Source organism: Centruroides sculpturatus, unplaced genomic scaffold, assembly GCF_000671375.1.
Source record: "Centruroides sculpturatus isolate CEXI.00-Female unplaced genomic scaffold, Cexi_2.0 scaffold137, whole genome shotgun sequence".
NCBI classification, from domain to species: Eukaryota; Metazoa; Arthropoda; class Arachnida; order Scorpiones; family Buthidae; genus Centruroides; species Centruroides sculpturatus.
Window position 1 is genome coordinate 344,055 of NW_019384453.1, and position 16,303 is coordinate 360,357.

Here is a 16,303-nt window from a genome sequence, read left to right on the forward strand (position 1 = left end):
GTAAGTCTAATACAGCACTAATTTTATACATTTCTTGTGAAAGAAACATTTCTTATTCAACGGCCATAAAAATTATTTATATTAATGATGTGTCCAAAGGTCAAGTTATTTTTCTGTGAAAAATTCGTTATCAGATATCGCGGCTGCCGTTTGGTGCGCTGTTCCGCGACGAAAACAAGCTTGAGCAACGGCGTAGTGGAACGGTGCGCACTCGGTAAGTAATCCTATAATTTTTTGTTTATAGCATAGTTTATACGGATTATTTCCAAAAAATTATACATGTTTTGGAAATGTTGAGTGGAATTAGTCTAGAATCGGTTAATTTTATAGAAGAAAACCTTTCAAACAGCCTTAGTCCGTAAACTTCCCACCTATCGGGCTGCGATTGGCTCATGTATTAATGATTCCTACAACGTAAAATTCGATTAACGTGGAATGTATCTAAGCGTTATAGGGGGGGTCTACTGTAGATTACTTCCTGATTATGTCAGTTTGGAAATCTGTGGCATATGACATTCTACTCTGAAAAATTGATGAATTTCATGCTAGAACAATAATGACAGCTGTATTAGAGTCATCTGTTGACATATCTTGACAGATCATTGTATCCTTAATCATGATAATTTGGATGATACTTCCCTGGCATAGGACTGTCTGTTCTGGTACCCGTCAATTAGTAGAAGCATAAATCTATTTTTAGAATAGATTAAAACCATTTTTAAAAATTTTTGTAAAGATCAAAAAATATTGTTAATTAATATTAGTATGTAGTTCATTCTTAACTACTGATGATATCACCTGCTGAGAACATTAGTGACATAACTGAAAATCAATAATTGAAGAGTTATGTTTACTGTGAGACACCCAGTCATTTACATTAAAATGTGTGTCATGTCATCACAAGAAATCTTCAAAACTTATTCAAATTTTTATGCTTTTGTGACATAACTAAAACTAAAATAATTACATACTAACTTGAAAGAAAAGAAAAATAAGTACAAATAAAAACGAAAAAAAATTTAATTGGATAACTCAAATAGTTGAGTAGGAATGAAAGATTGAAGTTTTGATATGAAAACAATTATCTGAAAATGACATTTTCAGAGTTAGGTCACTAATGTTCTCAGCAGGTAATATATACAAAAATAGTAAACAGCTTTTTATTGTATGCATTCACAGAAAATATTTAATATACACATTTAAACTATGGTTTAAAAATACTTTAATATTTTGGTGATTTAATATCAGAGTCAAATAGCCTCATTCAGATGACAATGAATTTGATTCAGTTGTGTAGATTTATATATATATAAATCTACACAACTGAATATATATATATATATAAATCTACACAATATATATATAAGTTTCATAAGATATATATATATATATATATATCTTACGAAACTTATATATGAAACTTAAATGAAAGTTCTCTTTTAAAGCAAAACTTTATACTAATTTTATTTTAATGAACAGCTGAAAGTAATTAACTGTTTATTGGTACTTTTTTCCCTGCTTATTTTCTTCTAAAACTTGTTGAAAAGTTGTTGTGTGTTATTTAATCATGGAAAGACAAGATACTTATAAACTTATCTAATTCTTATCATCTGTTGTATCTTGAAATGTATTTTGGCTGTTAGAAATAAAGTTGTCTTACATATTTGCATTTTTCTCACTATTAGTATAGTAGGTGGTGATGAGTTTACTGATCACTAAATTAATAATTACTAATTACAAGTATAAACATCTGAAACCCAATAGTTATATATTAAAGCCAAACAATTGCCGGATTATATCAGGTTACTGTAAGGTATCTTTTTATGCGGATTATTTTTATGCGATTTTGAAGTTGTGCGGTTTGTATTTCATCCAAAAATTTCTTGGACAAACATACATATAGGCTTGTTTAGGAAGCCTGCGTATAGACAGTCTCCAAAAATCATGGAACACTCAAAGCTCACTCCATTTGTTCCACTGACATATAACGTTTATGGATGTAAAGGACAGCTAGATCTACCTTAANGTAGAAAATTGATTTTAAAAAAGTTACATTTGTTTGTAATGTTTTTAAAAAATAAATAGTATTCATACTGTAATTGGACAATATGAAATTTTAAATTTTGAAATTTTATAATTAATGATAAAAGTTTAAATAAATTTGTATCATAGACAAACTTAAACAAACATCATGAAACCCAATACATTTGTAAAGCCAAACAATCACCAGATTACATCAGGCTATATTTCCACGATTATATATAATTGCAGAAAAGTAGTCCGATGTAATCCGGTTGTTGTTTGGCTTTGTAGACAAACTTGCTATACAAATGTAATTTATAAATCCAAATGATCAAAGATTTAAAAGTATAGAAGAATTTCATTTTGGACAAATAAATCTTCCAATCTTCAGGTCCTTTAAATTGAAAATTTTTTAAAAGTTGCTTTTTTTTCCTATTTATTTACATATTTTATTTCTCATCAGACATTCTATGACAAATAATTTTGAAGATTACTATATTTTCAATATTTTTGTTATGTAAATAACTCCAAGTTCATTGACAACTAACAAGTGAGTCTTGTTCAAATGACAAAATATTGGACTGGTTTCCAAAAGGTGATCTTTTAATTTGTTATTCAACAATTTCTTATCTTCAGTCTCTGATATAATTTAGCATTATAAATTATAATTTGGATAATTGGAATAAAAAGAATCTTGGATAAAAATGTTATAAAATGTAGAACAAGTAAAATTATTTTTTCACTTGCCTTAAAAATATTTTCATGTATAATTATTTAATATTAAAAAAAATCTTAAAACATGATTTGTTGTATCAAATTGATGTATGAAATTGCCATATGCTTTAAAAATTAATTCTGTGAAACATTTATTTATTTGCATCATACACAACATTGTTCTCTCAAAGAAAACATAGTTAACTTCAATGCATTTAACTTTGTAATCAGGTAATAAAATAATGCCATCATCAAATAAACAATATTATATACTACATAGCAATTATTTTAATATATAGAAACTTATATTCTTATATAATTTTTTATTTTCTCTCACATCAGTTAATAAGATTTTATTATTGAAAGTAAATCCATGTTTGATTGATTAAATATTGATTTATTTTTCATAAATTTTATTTCATTTATTGCATTTTTTAAAATATTTACATTAATTTAATTTTATAGTAAGTAGAATAATTTGTGAATTTATTATTAGGTAAGGATGGAAGTAAGGTTACAACAGTTGTTGCCACTCCTGGACAAGGTCCTGATAGACCACAAGAAGTATCTTATACTGATACCAAAGTTATTGGCAATGGATCTTTTGGAGTTGTATATCAAGCTCGTTTATTGGAAACAGGGGAAATGGTGGCAATTAAGAAAGTATTGCAAGACAAGAGGTTTAAGGTATACTTCTAAAACTTCATTACTTGACATTGAAGTAAATATTAAATAATGCAACGATTTTAATGAATTTGCATAATTTTGTTATTTGTTAATTAAAATAAATAGGATATAATCTTTAAAATAACAGTAATTAAAATAATACTATTTCATATTAATTTTATCTCATTATCATGTATTATTGTTTTGCTTTTTTTCTATTACTTTCATATTATTATATTATTACATTTCATAGCTATAACAACTATAGCTATGAAGAACTATTGTTTCCTTCTAAAATAATAATTAGAACAGAAAATATTATCTTACTTGCATATAAAAACTGTACTGTAATTTCTAAAAACAAGAAGTTTTCAAGAACAATTAAGATAAAATGTCTACTTTAAACAAAATAATTTATTCAAGAATTTTCCAAAATTTAGTAAAATTAGAAAGACAGATAGATAGCTACTGGCATTATTATAAATCATACTTAAATATACATGAAAATATTTTATTAGGCCCTTTCACATTAGATAATTATTTTTCAAGACTATGACATTGTTATTTTAGAAGCAACAAGAAATAGTATAATTAGGATTTAATGATAAATCTGTTTTTAAACTATAATAAATCAGCATTATATGTTTGCATTACTTTTTAAAATGACTATATGTAATCCATATGGATTATATATAGTTATTTAAAAATCAATAACAATGTAATCAATATTTCTTAAAGTACATATTAAAATTGTTTTCCATTAAATATTCATACTATTACAAACTTTATTAAAAAAGGAAGATTTCTATAAATTGAAGTTTTTATGAAAGTGATAAATTTTTTAAATTACTTACCGCATATTTCTGAATATAAGAATACCTTCAGATAAGACAAGGTATAAGTTTTTGCATATATCTGTCCTATAAGACAACCCCCAAGCTATCAACAGTCTATGAATTTAGTTTAGATCAGCAATCATCATCTGGATAATAATACTGTATAACGTATATGGAATTATGTCCTATTCATAATTTTTCGAGTGAAAAAATTTTATTTTCTTGCATCTGACAGCACTGCCTTCCTATTGTTGCAAATATTTGCGCTGATTCGGGCATTCAGGTAATGAATGACCTTGACTATTCACAAAAACATCTTATGGGCTATTCTGTTTTGTGGACATACCCTACTCTATATTAGTAAATAATTGCGGTTTGTCCATTTTTTACAATGGCTTTAATTTATATAAATTTCAATCTAATTTTTTTTGTGTCTGTTCTATAAGACGACCCCAGATTTTGGGGGCCTTCTTTTATGATTCAACTATCGTCTTATCTGCAGAAATATATGGTAATAATAGTTATTATAGGTCAGAAGAAAAAAATTTACATTAGGTAAGAAAATACTGTAATTAGTTACAGTTGTAATCATTTTTATGATACTAATAGTCCTATGCTATAATAAACAATGACAACAAGAGACATTGTTATTGGCAATGCATTTTTTGGATTGTTGTTATCCAGAGTGAGACTCATTCAAGATAACATCAGTTCAAAGTAAACCATGCTATATCAATTCACTACATCATTTAAGTCTTTGAATCCCATGATGTATAAACTTTACCAGCTGTCTTTTCTTTACATTCCCATTGCTGTTTGATTTTTTCCTTATATTTACTTGAATATTCATACAATTAATCTCATATTTCTATTTTCTTTAAAGTTCTAAGATTAGAACTTAATAAATCATTTTTTTTCTATTCATTACATTATACTACTAATTTAATTTATCAGACTAGCCAAGAAAGTCATTCTTCAAAGAAATGTTATGTAATGTTTGTTTGCATCACACTTATTTGTCTTTGCTAAAATGTGTGTCTGGACAAATTTTCTGTGTTAAAATATGTTTAGTTTGATGATCTTTTTTGATTTTAAATGTAAATATATTCTAATTTTAGAAAGTTAGGTAGTATATTTTATATTTTATATAAATTTAAATAAAAACTATGATAACTCAATGACTATTAGGCTGTGATCATATCTGTCTATCTTACTTCAAGTCATGCTTAATTTAGAGAGATAAAAGGCAGTGCAAATAATACTATTTCATGAATATTGACCATCTGTATGAATAAGATGAAAGATGTTAGCCATTTTTTTTTTAGAAGTTGATAGCTATACAGAAACCATATGGAATAAAGTTATGTATTGAAGAATGCATCAAGTTATGTGAAGAACCACTGAATTTTATATTACCTGTTTATATCTCAAATCTCATAAATTTATTATATTAACTAAAATTTATTAGGAATGATTTATAGTATACCTGAAACCTTAATGAAGGCTGTTATTAAAATATATAAAAATTAGTTAGATTATAACAATTTGATATAAATAAAAGAATAAAAAGTTTTACTAATATTTATATAATATCAATATTTAAAATAATTTATAAGACAACAATACTATTAATTTTTTAATAAAATTATCTAAAACTTGAAGTCATGAAAAGTTATTTACTTTCTTCAAAACACAAAAACAAAATTATCTGAACTGTAGATTGTTGATTTAGTTAAAATATATATGCACTTCAAGTCTTATAAATAAAAATAAACATGCATGTGCACACTCACAGTATATTAATAATTTTTGTGAGAGAGAGAGATAAGCAGTAACAAATATATCAGTACTAGCTGTAACCCGCGACTTCGCCCACATGGATTTTGCAAGCAAATACCATTTATATTCAGTATTTCAACAACCATAATAATTGTTATATAACACCTATTGCTGAGAATCAAACGAACTGTTTTCAATTTGATCAATTTTCTGAAACATTACGATCGTTCTATAATCGAACCAATATGCAATAACAAATTCAAATTTAAAAATGGTTCGAACATTTGATTAAAAAATCAAAATATATAAAAATATTTATAACAATGTCTGAAAAGTTGTCAATTTAATACACTAGGTACTCAATGAAGACTAAATGTAGTTGTAAACAAAAAATCACATCTAAAATAGTACAGTAGAAGCCATTCTTCCGATTAAGCCTTAATGCTCTTCCTCCCCTCATGGGAATTTCGAAAATCCTTTTTTAGTGTGCATTTTCATGGCGTATCCTAACTGTGTACCAAATTTCACCTCTATAGGTTCAGCGGTTTGTCCTGGGCGATGATGAATCAATCAGTCAGGACAAGTAATTTTATATATTTAGATTATCATCATCAAATTTTAGAACAATTTTTTTATTTTAAAAAATATTTTTGTTTTAGAACCGTGAACTTCAAATTATGAGAAGGTTGGACCATTGTAACATAGTAAAATTGAAATACTTCTTTTATTCCAGTGGTGAAAAAGTAAGTATTGTACCTCAGTTTATGAATGATATGATTTGTTATAGTTTGTTTTAAAAAGGAAAACTTTTTTTAGTTTTAAAATTTATCTTATTTCTTTATTTTGTAAAATTACTTAAATGTTTAAAGCTTTATAAATTTCATATACAGTATATAAATATTAGATTGGAATAAACTTTTCAAATAAATATGTCGCAACAATTTTGTAATGTTTTTGAATATATAGATAGCATTACTTTGAATACTATTTCAAATTTCAAATGAATTTATATTGTAGTATTTGATTTTGTATATTGTACATTTAATTTTTCTGTATCAATTTCTAAGGATTGAATGGTTTGAAATATCTTGTCTCCCTTTATCTAGGTCCTTCTTTTTATATTTGAATTCATTATGTACAGTGTTTATTATAGAACTTGAAGCTGTAAGTTACCCAAAAGGAGCTCTGAAGTATTTAAGAAGTAGAATATGATAGCAGTCTGAGGTGTCCTTCCAAACTTGTTTTGTTTATATGAGGTCTGTTCAAAAAATAACCAAACTTTACTTTTTTAATTTTTATTCTTCAAATTACAGATACTTGTCCCCTTCAAAGTACTCCCTTCCCCTATTCACACACTTATCTCAGCCATGTTTCCACTGTGCAAAGCAGTCCTGGTAAGCTTCTTTCAGAATGTTCTTCAATGCTAGTGATGAATTTGTTTTGATGTCATCAGTTGTGCCAAAACAGCATACTTTCAGCATCGATTTCAGTTTTGGAAACAAGAAAAATCTAAGTTCAGTCTGGTGAGTAGCGAGGCAGAAGGAGGACAGTCATTTGGTTTTTGGCACAAAACTGGTGAATTGACAAGGCTAAGTAGACAGGCGCATTGTCATGATGAAGGAACCTCGAGTTATCATGCCACAACTCTGGTCTCTTTTTGCAAATATTTCATGCAGCCATTTCAAAACACCTGAGTAGTACTGACAATTGACTGTTTGACTTTGAGACAAAAATTTAAAGTGCACAACATCATCGAAATTGAAAAAACATTGATGATCACTGTTTTTTTTCAGTTTTAATGGGGATAAGAGTGAAGTAATAAAAAAGTGTTTTTCTCTCTACAAAAAACTGGTTTGGATTTTTTTAACCTTTTAATTCTAATTCTACTTCATTTTTAGTAAATGTTTTAGAGTTGAGAAATTATTAGTACTCCATACATCAGAAAGGAAGAAAAATTTGAATTTTTGTGTACTTGCTTATAGTACAATAAAGTAGGAATGATCATCACCTTGACATTGAATTGAGACTGTAATTTTTATATATATATATTTCTGCAACTTGATGCATGTTCAATTTTTCTGTTAAAATGTCATGGCACAACTCTATTGAGATACCACCTCTTCTGAAAGTTCTCTGACAGTCAGAAAACAATTTGCACACACACCAGATCCTTGATTTTCTGAATGTGAGTGTCATCAGTTGAGGTTTACCCAATTCAAAAGTGGTCGTCAACTAATTGACGACCACTTTTGAATTGGGTAAACTATTTGTAACACTGTATATGACATAGAGCAGGGGGTTCTCAACTGGAGTCCAAGTAAAATTACTGTGGATTCACAGATGAATTGGGGTCCACAATGAAATTTTAGTGGTCTATAGCAGGGCTTCTTAAACTATGGGTCGCGACCCCATTTGGGGTCATGAGATTTTAATGCAAAATATTGAAAATAATTTGTGAGAGTTTGAAAATGGCACGCTTTGTGAACAGGCATATTTAATAAATCACTGCATATTGCACCAGAAGTGACACAAAGCGCACGTGAGTTGTGCTTTGTGTCACTTCTGGTGCAGCGAGACAACGATTCAGCAACACTGTAGTGTGAACTAATGTAGTGTTGTCGCTTTTCAGTGTATTCAGTTGTCTCTGTTCCATTGTAACACGAGTGAACTGTGGTAGTACACCATTATTGTTATTGCAAATTTGTATATATCTTTATTTTATATTTTTTTTTGGGTCGCGAAAAAAATCACAATCATAAATGGGGTCGTGAATAAAACAAGTTTAAGAAGCCCTGGTCTATAGGGTAATTCTACTTCAGATCAATTGTTTTACTGAAAATTAAATTTCTACAGTATATTGTCAATTTATTTATTACTCATTTCTTGCATAAGGGTTAAAATATAAATTATTTAAAATATTGAATATGTAAACGACATATACAGTGTTATCTCGATATATGTCTGCTTTAAAATACGTCCAATTCGGAATATATCCTGTTTGGATGAAACAAATTTTGTTTGGTATATGACTTAATTCAATTATACACACCATCAACGAACAAGTAGCACTATCAGTGTACTAGACCAGACTAGACGTTCGCGGTGCAACGGTTTATGGACTTTGTTAAATTGCTTTTGATTTTAATTTGTAAGTAAAATTTTATTATTTTTATTAATCATGAATCACAAAAAGACAAATGAAAAGCAACAGAAAATTTAAAAAAATGACTAGAATCACAATGGAACTGAAAAAAGAGATTGTTGAGAAATATGAAGGTGGCATGCATGTTTGAGAATTAACTGCTGCATACCGTATTCTGAGAACAACGATAGCGACAATCGTGAAAAATAAAGACATTATTAAATCTGCTAACGTTGCAAAAGGAGTTAAAACAATTTCTAAACTGAGAATGAAGACATTAGATCATGTTGAGAAATTGCTTTTGCTTTTGATAACTGAAAAACACTGTGTTGGCGACATCCTGTCAGAAGCAATTATTTGCAAGAAAGCTAAAAAGATACATGTTGATCTCATGAAAAATCAAGCAGGAACTAGCCAGGAAAGTGAGGTGTTTAAAGCCCACCATATTTTTTTTACTTGAGAATGGATTAAACATTTTTACATTACTTCTTATGGGAAAGGTTGGTTTGGTATACATCCTATTCAGTATAAGTCCAAACATCAGGAACGGATTAAGGTCGTATACGAAGGTTCCACTGTATGTCATTGACAAAGGTCAAAGAGAGATTATAAAACCGGGGTCTGTTAGGAGAATCTTATACCATCAGCGTTAATGTCACTTGACTGTAACATTTCTGAACATTTTGCGTCAGTTTGTTCCAGATCTTAAAGATTAGGGAGGGTGGTTATAAACTTTATAGCTTCCAGTATAAAGGTAATCAGTTTATTTTAACGCTAACCTTCAGTTCTGTGCAAAACATCTTGACAAGGTAAGAGGTATTAAAAGTGCTAGTTCATAAATGCATTAGTTACTTTTTCTGAAATTCAGAGCTTCAGTATTAAAATATTTTTCCAATTTGAAACAACGTAACAAAGAAATATAAAGTTTTTTTTCTGTGCAATGTATGGGGAATCCACAAAAAAAAAATTAAGAGGAAAAGGGGTCTATGGGTAAAAAAAAAGGTTAAGAACCCCTGGCCTAGAGCATTGTCTCCATAGGTTTGACTCAAAAGTTGAAATGTTTTTGTAAAAGTTTTTTCCAGTTTCACACACAACTTCACAACAATCACCATGAACATTGAAACTCCTTTCACTCAAAAAGTAACACAAGAATGAAACAAGGTATCAATCGAAAAAAGCAGCTTACTCAGAAGGTTATCACAAACATAGTGTTGCCAACTTCATGACACTAGGACACTTCGTTTCTGCCAAATGAAAAAGTTTGGTTATTTTTTGAACAGACTCGTATAGCCTACACTCTTCACATACTAGTACAGATTGCTATAATACAATATATCAACTCCAAGATTCATGATTCATACTATAATATACTTACTTATTGATACTCTATATGTTTTTCTTATAAATATTTTAAGAGATTTATTTTCTTAATAATAACTTTGGTGAAAAATAATAACTGTTTATGTACACTATTTAACAAAATTTACTCACCAAGGAGGTATTGGAAATGAATAATTAAGTCTTGGATTTTTGTGTACAAAACTCATGAAATATGTATGTAAATGTTATGAAAATCCTAAAATATGCACAAAGTACAATATATGTTTCAGAAAATAATTTTTTTATTTGTTGTCAGCTATGATTTATGTATAGTGGAACCCCAGTTAACGAACGTCCTGGTTAACGACCAAATCGGTTAACAAACTTTTATATTGTAAAAATTTTGTCTCGGATAACGAACTAACAGCTTTTTGTGTCAAATTTATAAGCTTGCCGACTTTTAGGGAAAATCAGTTAATTGTGTGTCGGTGATGGTCTAGGGTCCATTCATACATTGGTGGTGGCAGAGGAGACAAAAATGACAAGTATTTTACAGTGAAAATTGTTTATTAGAATGGGAAGATGCTTACATATTTGAGATAGTTGGAAATGGCTTATCTACAGTATTTTCTCTCGGCACTGAGGAGTGGCGTAACGCTGGTTCCTACGATAGTGCAAGCTGATCAGTCGTAGTCCAGAACGGACGAGATGGGTTTGCTTGGTCACAGAAGCGATAGTAGGTGATAGAGATGCAACGACTGGAGCGATGGTAGGTGATAGAGTGCAACGACTTCAGGCTTAATTCAGATGAAGACAACACAGATTAATCGCCATAGAATTTTTAGGAAAACTGCATTTGACCTTATGATTCGGGGTTTTTATAGTATTTCTTCCTTAAATCTCACCTTACAATTAGTCCTCCGTCCCGTTCCTTGCTTCCCGATTGTTTTCTTCTTTGTCTCCCGGTGAAAACCAAAACCAGATCAGGTCACGAGAAAGGTTTGTTCCGAGGTGTTTATTTGACACCTGTTCATTGACTCTGATCAGAGATTGTTGATAAACCTATAAGCATTTCGTTCATAATTTAGCCTATTGTTTCTGCTATTTGTCATTTAAGAACTTTAACGCTCGTATGTGATATTTTTATACTCATCAAATCTTTTCCCTTTTCCGAAAATTTAACCTAGATTGACTATTTGTGAGCACGTTTTCCTATATTTTCATTAAAGAAAACCCATTTTACAAATAAAATTACAAAAATACTGATGACTAGAACGGATTGATTGTATTTGCATTAATTTCTGTGGGAAAAATTGCTTCAGTTAACGATCAATTTGGTTAACGAACGGACTCATGGAACGGATTACGTTCATTAACTGGGGTTCCACTGTATTTGGAGTAAGGTTGTTAAGCATCCTGTATTTTGCTTCTCAATTTGATGCTCAATAGCACACATTATTATATCTAAAAACTTTAAAAATAGTTTTTGTTCCTTAGTTTCGAAAAGATTTTCATGAGGGATACTATTTGGTTGATCATATATTCATTTTCAAATCACCAAGGAGATTGGTTTTTATTATTTTCTGTATATTCAGCTCTTGGATTCACTTGCTTTTTTCAGTTATTTGGTCATTTCCACATGCTTAATTAGGAAGATGTGGAATCAAAAATACAGTAGAGTTCCGAAAACTCGGTACTCGATAACTCAGCAGTCCAGATAACTCGGCGCAAGCTGTTATCCTCCCTCCTTTCTGCAAACAATGATGGTCAAGGTCTTATCCAGAACTTGAAGAAAATTAATCTATTAGATGTTGTTGGCTGGGTGGCAGACGCCTGGAATGAGTTAGAGTTATTAACACTAGTTTGTTCCTGGCAAAAATTCCTTGATCACGAGGGTAATGAGTTCATTGAACATGATGATGCAGAAATATAAACTTACTCGACCTCCTGAAAATAGTTTCTGGATGTGCAGGAGCCAATGAAAATGACGTCGAACAGTGGTTCCAGAATGATACCGAGCAAGACATTATGTCCAATGCAGAAGTTACTGCTGCTGTTACAGTTAATGAAAAAATGCTGGAAAATGATGAAAATGTTGACGTTGAGAACTCCACCATACAAGCTCCTAAAGTATCACATAGTGAGAAACTAAAGGCTGTTGAAACTGCCCTTCAGTATTTTAAACAAGGTTTAAACATTTCTTTTTAAAAAGTGGCCAGTTTCTGCAAAGTCAGCTAGTTAATTTTCATTATAGACAGCTTTATGCCTCATAAAGTATTTTTCTGAGGTCTGTCTTATCAGGTAAACTACTGTACACTGTATATTCATTAATTTTTATTTTCATGTAGTAAAGGCTCTATGCCTTCTTAAAGTACATACTTTTCCTTTGTTTAAGGGTATTTGGGCAGTTTATTCTCTGTTGTATTTTCAAGCAAACAATACATACAAGTACAGTATTTTCTGAGAAAGCATTCGTACTTATCCTTTTTTAACCCCATTCCTGAGAACCTGGCATTTTCACAAACTCGGCCACTCTTCAGTCCACATTAGGCTGAGTTTTCAGGACTCTACTGTACTTTTAAAGCCAAACGATCTGCTGAATTATCAGACTAGAATTTTCTGGAAGAAAATACTCAGCCCTGAGCGGGTCTCAAAACTGGAGAATAATTGAGGGAGATTGGAAAATATTTTTTAAAATGGCCATGTGAGTTTGAATTTTTTAATTTTCAGATCAAAAAATTATAAATTGCTGTACTCTTTAACTGCAATTTGTTTATATGTATCTACTCAGATATATTAAGCTGGGTTTAAGCCCTTGCATGTAGTGTGTGGTGCTTGTTGCATGTGGGACAAAATGATATTATTTTGACTCTTGTCATACATTACAGTCTTGAGAACAGCAGCTATTAAATACATTAGCCTTTACAATACAATATTAAGTTTATTGTGATATTCTTTTGAGTAATATTGGTAGATGCAAAAATTTTTATCAAATAGTTAGATTTGAACTGCTTCAATATTGGCAGATTTGCAACTGAACAATGAGCATTGTAATTAGGTAAGCTATCCATATTTATAGTGTTTACTAACAAAGCACTGATTATGTGAAATAACATAATTCACACTTCACTGATGTCCAGCTTATGAGAAATTGAGAGAGAGTCATTAACAACATAGCCTGTGGTAAGTATTTAAATTGCTACTAGAAATCTTTTCTTCAAGCTTGATGAAAACTGTGGGGGTCTTTTTGTGATTTCATGAATGCTTACAGAATTTTCTTAGTTAAATGAATTAGTTATATTTGCAAAAATGATTTGATTAGTAGTGAATGAAAGCCCTGGTTTTTTATTTATTGGTCTGCAATTTGAAAAAATTGTAGACCGTATAAATTCTCACTAATGTTCATCTTTTCCTTAATCTCTGAATAGATAGATGAAAGACAAGACCAGATATGGAAACCTTAGGGGCAGGAGGCCCCAATTTCCTGCCCCAATTAACTATATATGAACTTCTTATACAAACCTGAAGTCATGTTATTCAATTTAAAAAATTTTCCCCTGAAAGGTGTTAGATAGATGACCAACATAACTCTGTTGTTAAAGGAAAAATATGATGTACAGGGTCATGCCATTACTAATTTGAAGTGGAGAGCATATACTTTAGATAAAATAGATCAATTGTTTTACTGNTATTATTATTTCTCACTTTTTCTGTTATGGGCAACAATGTTTTTGTGATGACAAGTTGTCACATGTTACTTTAATTAATGTTTAAATACTTAAATTGTGACACCCATAACGTCTTTCTCTTGTTGTAGATTGAAAACACCTCAAAAGTCATGTTATTACATGAATTTTGAGGTATTAAAAATGTTAGTTATGCAATAGCATAAATTTGAGAGTGCATAGTCTAATGACAAAATTTTTTTTCAAAGTACAGTGTTTTAATTCCTTCCAAGCCTCTCACAATTAACTTTCATGCCTTCAATTTAAGGGCCATTGTTAATAAACCAGTCTAAAAATGAAAATCAAGTGAAAGAATGATAAATAAACATAATTTAAAACAACACTATTTATCATTTTTCAATTTTTGTTTTAATAATTTTGATGGTTAACAAAATTACCGATTAAATTTTTTTCAAGTTTGTTAATATTTTATAAAATTTGGAAAGTTTATTAAGGAACAATTTAATAAATTTATTGCTTTGTAACAGATTACAGGATTTATTGTTGAATAATAAAATTGTGTTTTACTTTTCTAGCTTGTTATGTATATGACACAGAAAAATATTGGAATTGTCTCAAATTTGATCCTCTGAGTTTTTTGCAAATCTCTTCGCATTTTGAAACCTCCTGAATCCAAAATTGACAAAAAGAAGAAAAATCTGTGTATTGACATCTATTTCATTTAATATCCCAGAATAGGGTAATGATTAAGAAACAAAATTTAGCATGGTGCCTTGTGTGTAAAGGACATTGATGCTATTAACCTGTTCAATGCTGAAATTCTTCTCTGTTTCCTGTGATGCCATGTTGAATTTTCATCAATGTTAAGCATAACAAATTTTTTTTTTTTAAATAATAATTATGTTTACTGTGTCGTTAAAAATTATTTTTTTATGTTGCACAAAGAAAACAAATATATTGAAAAATATAAAAACAAAAAAATTATATTTTAAAAGTTTGTTTTAATATAAAAATTGTGACGCATAGCAACATCTAGTATCAGAAACGTTCCAATGCAGATGTGAAAATATTCGGTATCGACCACGCAGATCAATGAGGTCAACACAAAAATTTTCGGGAACAACATAGGACAGGTTAAATTTGGTGGTTATAGATTGAGGAGTGGGAAGATAGAAAGGGATCATGTGTCATAATTCGAGTGCAGTCAGACTTCATGAAGATTTTACTCATTATTAGCATTTATAATTTTATATAAAACTTGTCTATACCCTCAAAATTAAACTATTTACAGTTTTGTAATTATTAATAATATAAAAGTTGTTTTTTAATAAAATCTCATAACGGATAGCACCACAAACTAATTTTAAATTTGTTCTTTTGTGTCGTCATGTTTTCATCAAGAAAGTTAGGCATTTTGTTTCTGGATTTTTTATTTAATGAAACTAGCTTACCCGTCGCGCATTGCTGCGATCTCAGAAGAAAGGAAATTCAAGCAAACTCGTAATGATAAAATTAAATTTACATTTTATCATTTTCATTAAAACTTATTATTATTATTCATTTTCATCGGAAAAACATTTCAAAGTGTCGTTTCAATTTTATTTATTTATTGGAGTGCTTTGTGGATACACGATATTTTTTGTTTTTTCGTCTGGTGCGTACACGAATAAATCAAAAGGTTTTCCAACGCGTGAGTTGGCCACATACAGTTGTCCAAGCGAGAAGCATGGATTCTTTAAATTTAGCCCACATACTCGCAGAGATTGTTAGAAGTGCGATATTCCCCATTTTTATATATTTTTTTTAATCCTTCATAATTTTGATTATTTAATTGCTCCTTCCTCTCTTCCTTGGCGTGTTGTGAAATTTCTGATAGTTGGATAATAAACCGTTTTATTGTAATTTGTCTTTTTAAATTATTTTGAGTTGATATTAAAATTTGGAAAAGGGGGATCCCTAGATCGGTAAAATAGGCGAATTTCCTTCTACAACTTCGGTCGTTGTTCGGGGTACAGTTAAGATTTTAACGAAGTTCGAGCGAATACATAATTAGCAAAAAATAGTTGAAATAAAGTGATTAAACAAAAATTATTACAAATATCGTAAATAACAGTTCACAAATGCATATATAGAGATAT

General features: G+C 29.6%; 1 protein-coding gene across 1 annotated transcript in view; it reads left to right on the forward strand.

Annotated features, from left to right (window-relative positions):
- LOC111620597 (glycogen synthase kinase-3 beta-like) overlaps window positions 1–6,829 on the forward strand; it is a 35,096-nt gene extending 28,267 nt beyond the window's left edge. Inside the window, exons 2-3 of the mRNA XM_023362557.1 lie at window positions 3,233–3,423; window positions 6,677–6,829. Coding sequence (XP_023218325.1) covers window positions 3,233–3,423; window positions 6,677–6,814 — 329 coding nt within the window. The 3' untranslated portion in view covers window positions 6,815–6,829. The remainder of the gene's footprint in view (window positions 1–3,232; window positions 3,424–6,676) is intronic.
- Window positions 6,830–16,303: the final 9,474 nt, after the last annotated feature.